We start from the raw sequence: 6,641 nt of genomic DNA, 5'->3' as shown, positions 1-6,641 counted from the left end.
ATATTTGCTTCTTCATAGGCTCCTCTATAATATTAAACAAATAGGATCTGTATCATCATTAAGAAGATTCAGTAGAGACAAAAGAAACAATTATCTTGAATAGCTGAGAGAAAATCATGTCAAGCAACACATGAAATTGACATTTTACACTGACATTCCAATCAAAACTACAACAGAAAACCACCATTGTGCTTGCCAATACATGCACAGATTTGCAAACAACTTTCAATAGATCTTCTAATACAAGTCACAAATCAAGAGAAGATGCCACCAAGCTTCCTAGCAAAGTCATTTTCATCATCATCTTCTAGAAAGTCTTCATATTCTTGCTCATCTTCATTCCTTTCCCACTCTTCATTGTCCTCATTCTCTGCATATTCCAAATCATACTCTTCATCGTCAACATCTTCATCTTCATTGCTGCGAACAACATCATTCATTACTGCATCTTCCTGGTCATCCACTACAAAAGGCTTTGCTCTATTTGAAAAGGCGGATGGTTTGTCTTCTACAAGAGTATCCACGTCATTGGATGCCTCTGTGTCATCCACCCCACGAGTAAAAGTGGGCAGTTCAGATGTATCACTGTCACCAACTGGAAGTTCTCCCTCTTCAACATCTTTTTCAGGTGGTGGAAAGCCATCATTTCCCTTGCTCAAATTGAAACTCTGAATGGCCTGACCCTGCCCTTCTGTAGGTATATTTTCTTCATTGTCACCATTTTCTTGAGTCACTTTCCGTTTTTTCTTCAGAATATCACTTAATGGCTTTGGAGCTTGAAAGTCTTTTTCCCCACTTGAAACACTAATTACCTTGTCCAATCTCAGCTTCCTTCCTTCCCAAAAGCCTATTCACATTTCAATATTCTTCCACACACTATGCCTTACGGCGTTTCCTTTGCAACATTAGGTGCAAATGCTAGTTAATACCCAATCCTAAATAAATGATTGCACTGCGATCCCGATACATACCCCAAATACCCAAATCTCGAGAAAACCCTTTGTTCAATAGTGGAAATGGTAAAATAGAAACGGAGAACGCACGAGGATATGGATGGTTGACCATGTACACCAGGCATTACATTATTCCAAAAAAGAAACCGCATTCAATTAATTAACGAAATTTCTTTCTTGTGCGAGAAGATCCAATAAAACCATCCAATAATTATTAAATTTAATTTTAAAACACCGAATTATTATTATTTTATTTTATACATTATTTTTTATATTTTATTAAATTTAATTATAATTTAAATTGGATGGCGAAGGTTTAGGAGCAGCGACTCAGGTCGGAACCAGGATCAGGAGCGGGTTAGGGTTCCTGTAGGCGGTCATAATTTGTAGACATAGGTATAGGAGGGATAGCGACAGGAGGATTGGAAGCCAGAGGTCTAAAGCGTTTTAAGCCGGCAGCTGGGGGATCATACTCTGCGATCCCGTTTTTCTTTGCCCTCCTGAAACAGTAAAAGACAAGGTCTATTTCTGTACAGGCATCAGATCTGCTTTCGGCACCTCACCCTGCGTGGGCAAAGTAATCATGGATAATCCAAACGAACTGGTGGATATTGAACCGGAAATGGAAGATATATTATCGGTTTGGGGGAAGGACATTTCTGCAAGGAATATAGAGCGATATTTTGGAGGTCATGAGTCCTCAAGATCTGAAAGTCTCTTGCAGAAATCGACTGAAATCAAACCTTCTCCACTCCAGTTTCTCAAAGAATGGGAAGGAAATGCCTCCAAGCATCAGGAACCGCCTTTCTCACAGCAGACAGGCAGACTTGGTGAGTATGTGCGGCATGCAAATTTTCCCCAGGGCTACAGTAACAAAGGCAAGCCCTACATGGTCGGTTTTTCTAACTCAGGAGGTATAAAGGACAGAGCATATTTAGGGCTTAACTCTGGGCAAGGAAGTGCAAGGGGATCTGGAAGGTTTCCAGCGAATCACAGGGTATCTTCTATTAAAGATCAGGCCAGCTCTCAAAAGATAGGTGATCGGTCGACGGAAGGTCTTGAAGTGCCTCCTGCTTTTCAAGTGGTAGGAGCAGAAGGAATCATAGGTGCACATGCTTGTAAACAATCGATAGCCGATTCCCTCCCTGATTACAAAAGTTTCTCATTCCCGGAGCTCGAAACCCCTCCGATTCAGAACCAGGAAGATCTGGCCAGAAATGCTATAAATAAGGAGACAACGGAAGTAGCCACAGGGAATAAGAAAAAAGGGGAAAAGAGGAAAAATCAGAGGCCAATCGGTTCACATAAAATAGAAGGGAACTTGGTTTTGGGCATGGATGTGTCGATTGAGGAATCCTTGGAGGTGGCAGATTGTACCCTGGTTGGCAGGGCGAGAGGGAACAAATCCAAGCCTGGGGAGAACTAAACTTTCTGTCTGACCAAATCAAAGGGTTTGAAGCCTCAAACCTTGCAAAGGGATGGTTCATGCTCCATTTTGAAAACAAAGAGGCAGCAGACTGGGTCTTAGAAAGGAATTGGGCCATAGCAAACATTCCAGTGTTACTGAAGAAATGGAACCCCCTGTTTGATGCTATACACGAGAAAACGGATGTCTTTCCCGTCTGGGTAAGAGCCCCAGGGCTGCCTTCATTTTTATGGGTTGAATCAGTTTTCAAAGCAATAGGGGATAGGTTGGGCTCCTATCTGGAAGTTGATATGTCCTTCATCGAAACCAGGAACAAGGCTATGGCTCGGATTTTAGTGAGTCTCAATCCCAGGAGAGGCCTTGCAGAAAAGATAAACCTTCAATACAAAGACTATGTCTTCGAGCAGATACTGGATTACGAATCCTTGCCTTTTCGGTGCCATAGATGCCATGTAATCGGTCATTTAGTCATGGAATGTCCTTTGGGTAGGAGAAGAAGGCGTTTTCGGAGGACATCAACTCACTGGGATAAGGACATCAGCCATTCTCATTTCAATCAGGAGAAGGAGGGGTTCGGGGATCAGAATGCTGAAGGATTGGAGACAGAGGTTCTTCAGGAAGGGCAGGCTCAGGAAGTACCTCAGTACAGTGATTTGAACAAGGAACTGGAGCAGGACAAAGCAAAAGAGGAGATCTCTGGGGAGCCGATAGTTGTTAAAAATCCATCTGTCAATGAAAAAGAAATGGATAAGTGCTTAGACTCTCCCCCCTCTCCCATTTTTCTTTCAGATCCAATCGTTGATAGACAGCCTGAAATTTCTCCCTCTTTATCTTCCATCCACAAAAAAGGTCTAAGCGAAAATATTGTTGTAGCTCCGGTGGAAACAGGAATAAAATCTTTTTTGGTTGCCTTGCCTTCCCTAGATCCGCTTTGTGAAGCTGACTTGACTCATCCTGCCTCCCCTCTTCTCCAAAATCCATGTCCTTACAATCTTAGATCCCTTGATTGTAAGCCTGTTATTTCAGATTTTGTAGGTCGTATAGGTCAGCTCCCCACTCAAGGCCATTCAAAAAATAAAGGAGGAAGGAAGTCTAATCTAGCCAAATCCAAAATGAAAGCAAAATTCGATGTAGCTGATTGGAAACAACAGTCCATCACCGGGGTTCTTAGAGCGGTGCAGACCCCTGAAATCGGTATAAAATGATATTGACATCATGGAATTGCAGGGGTCTGGCCAGCAAACCTAAAAGACTGGCTCTTAGAGATTTGATTCATAGTTCAAATTCAGAGATTCTTTTTTTGCAAGAGACATTAGGGAACGAAGCCGAAGTAGAACTGTCGCTAAATGGTCTCCTTCCTGGCTGGAAATTCTCAGCAGTAGATTCAGTGGGTCATTCAGGGGGTTTGGTAATAGGCTATAAGGAAGGGAGAGTAAAGGTGACTAATCAGTGGGGAATGAAATAAGTGATGGGCATGGAAGTCCAATCCCCTGACTTCGCATTGCCAATTACTATACTCAATGTATACGGGCCCTGTCAAGGAAGGGCGATTTTTTGTAATGACTTAATGTCGAAATCTCTGTTGAAGACAAAACATTTGGTATTGGGAGGAGACTTAAATTTTTCTGTTGGGAGAGCAGAGGCTTGGGGACCGTCAGCTAGGGAAGACCCTTTGAGAGACTTTTTCTTAAATCTCCTAACGGACAGCAAACTCATAGATGTCAATCCGATAAAACTAAAGCCAACATGGAGGAATCAGAGAGCAGGGGAGGCTAGAGTGGCAAAAAGACTGGACCGGTTTCTCATCTCTGAAGAAGTAGCTACAAAGGTTCCTATATTCAAGCAATGGGTTGAAGAAAAGGGGTCTTCTGATCATTTCCCTGTTTTTCTAGACCTCTCCTTCCCCCCTCCAAAGCCTCCTGTGCCCTTTAAATTCAACTCTTCATGGCTGCAAGAACCTTCATTTATCAATCTCTTCAAAGGAACATGGATACACCCGGATAATAATTCAAGAGAGGATAAAAGTTTCTTGTTTATGGAAAATCTCAAGAGACTGAAAAAAGCGACAATCCTCTGGGCAAAAGAGAGAAAGGCAAAGAAAAACGAGGAGCAGCTCAGGATAAGTGAAGAACTAAAAAAACTAGAAAGCATAGAGGCAGATGGATATGCTACCCAGGCTTCAAAGGAAAGGATCCTACACCTGGAGAAACTTCAGAATCAAATTCTATTGGCAAAGGAAGAGGAATGGAGGCTCAAGAGCAGAGCGATTTGGTTAAAAGTTGGAGATGAGAACACCAGCTTCTTCCACAACTATGCAAAAGGGAGGAAATTCGGTCCTTCAACTCATTATCAGGTCTTGGACAGAGACATTTTCAGAGTTTATTTGGAGACCCGGGTGAGGCTACCATTGTTGAAGTAATAAAGACAGCCCAATGTTTCCCAAGATTTGTTGAGGAGGAAGAAGCAGAGGAGATGTTAAGTCTATTTTCTAAGGAGGAAGCAGAGTCAGTAATGAAATCTATGGCAAAGGAAAAAAGTCTTGGGCCAGACGGATGGACCATAGAACTTTTCCTTCATTTTTATGATTTGATTGGTGCAGAAATTACCGAAGTAGTTGAAGAATCTAAAAAGAAAGGAGAAGTCTACAGTCCTTTCAATGCTACTTTCCTAGCCCTCATCCCAAAGAAAGAAGTTCCCGAGACTTTTGAAGATTTCAGGCTGATTTCATTATGCAACTGCTTATACAAGATCATAGCAAAGGTGATAGCAAACATAATCAAGCCCATTCTGGCAAACCACATCTCTATGGAGCAGTTCGGGTTTCTATATGGAATACAAATACATGAGGCCATCGGAGTAGCCCAAGAAGTCTGACACAGTGTCAGACAAAAGAATATGAAGGGTGTAGTAATAAAAATTGATTTATCCAAAGCATATGACCGGATTAACTGGATTTATATTCGGCTGCTTCTAACTCACTTGGGGTTCAAACATGACTTTATCCGATGGATCATGGGGTGCATCTCAAATGTCAATTATGTAGTTCTAATCAACAGATTAGCATCACCTTTCTTCAGAGGCCAGAGAGGTTTAAGGCAAGGATGTCCTTTATGTCCGCTGCTATTTCTCTTGGTGGCAGAAGGCTTAAGCAGGCTGATCCAAAAAGCTAGAAGAGAGGGGAAGGTAAGAGGTATAGAGGTAGCAACCAATATATTCATCTCTCACCTTCTTTTTGTTGATGATATATTGTTTTCTCAAGCGGAGCTCCTAACGAACTTAAGGAATTAAAATCCATTCTAGATTTGTTTTTGAAAGCAACTGGAATGCAAATAAATCCTGGGAAATCTCAGATGTCAGTGGCGGGAATGGATAGATAGGAGAGGATTCATCTGCAAGCTTTGTTTCCCTTTCAATCTAGCTCTATGGACTCCTCCTTCAAATACTTGGGGTTTTGGCTAAAACCAGGCACATATAAAAAAGAGGACTGGAACTGGCTGATTGCCAAGATAGAATCCAGAATATCTCACTGGAGTTTCAAATGGCTCTCCAGAGCTGGAAGATTGACCCTTATTAAATCTGTGATTCTGGCCATCCCAGTCTACTGGGCAGCATTAACCTGGGTACCTAAAGGAGTTTTGGAGAAAATCAGAAGAATATGCTGCAGATTCTTGTGGGATGGCTCAAAGGAGAACTCGGTTCTTCCTTGGGTGGCCTGGGACAAACTGCCGAGACCAAAGGAATGGGGAGGTTGGGGAATAAAGAGGCTTCCTGATTTTAGTCTCTCCCTGGCAGCAAAATCAGGGTGGCGATTAATATCAATGGAAAATTTATGGACTAAAGTGGTGAAAAGGAAATATATAGAACCAGACCCTTGGAAGATTGGATAAGGAGCCCTGTGAAGAATAAGAAGAATGTATCAGTTATTCGGAAAGCATCGGTGGAGGCGTTCAAGGTGATTGAACAAGGACTGGCGTGGAAAATTGGGAATGGCAGGAACCTGAAGATAGGATTGGACCCCTGGGTAGGTTGCAACGAAAAATTTGCACTATCCCCAGGACTTATCAGACATCTAGAAAATATGGTCATCTCTACTCTAAACCAGGTTGAGAAGGAAGGCCAATCTACTATGTGGGGTCAGGCTTGGAAAGATGGGGAAGACTTAGGAATAAACATTAGATGGAGCAACGAATGGAACTCCTACATTCAAGAACTCAATCGATCCAATGTCAGACTAAAAGATTGTCCGGATACGCTGATATGGG

At 42.2% G+C, this 6,641-nt stretch overlaps 1 protein-coding gene across 1 annotated transcript; it reads left to right on the top strand.

Moving 5' to 3' along the window:
* Nucleotides 1-2,438: 2,438 nt before the first annotated feature.
* On the top strand, nucleotides 2,439-4,798 carry LOC149241892 (uncharacterized). The gene is made up of 3 exons (XM_089370711.1): nucleotides 2,439-3,573; nucleotides 3,669-3,817; nucleotides 3,968-4,798. The coding sequence occupies exons 1-3, from the start codon at nucleotides 2,439-2,441 to the stop codon at nucleotides 4,796-4,798; spliced, it is 2,115 nt and encodes a 704-aa protein (XP_089226837.1).
* The last annotated feature ends 1,843 nt before the right edge of the window (nucleotides 4,799-6,641 follow it).

This window comes from Pinus tabuliformis, chromosome 8 (genome assembly GCF_031772625.1).
Source record: "Pinus tabuliformis cultivar Carrire ecotype Pingquan chromosome 8, CPIR1, whole genome shotgun sequence".
In the NCBI taxonomy this organism is placed as follows: domain Eukaryota; kingdom Viridiplantae; phylum Streptophyta; class Pinopsida; order Pinales; family Pinaceae; genus Pinus; species Pinus tabuliformis.
This window is presented reverse-complemented; position numbering and strand designations above follow the sequence as displayed.

Excerpts from the sequence above, each read along its gene's own strand:
- LOC149241892 (XM_089370711.1), top strand. The coding sequence starts at position 2,439 with ATGCTCCATTTTGAAAACAAAGAGGCAGCAGACTGGGTCTTAGAAAGG. Across the intron at positions 3,574-3,668 it reads GGTGCAGACCCCTGAAATCG|AGATTCTTTTTTTGCAAGAG; the intron begins GTATAAAATGAT and ends GTTCAAATTCAG. Across the intron at positions 3,818-3,967 it reads ATAAGGAAGGGAGAGTAAAG|ACAAAACATTTGGTATTGGG; the intron begins GTGACTAATCAG and ends TCTCTGTTGAAG.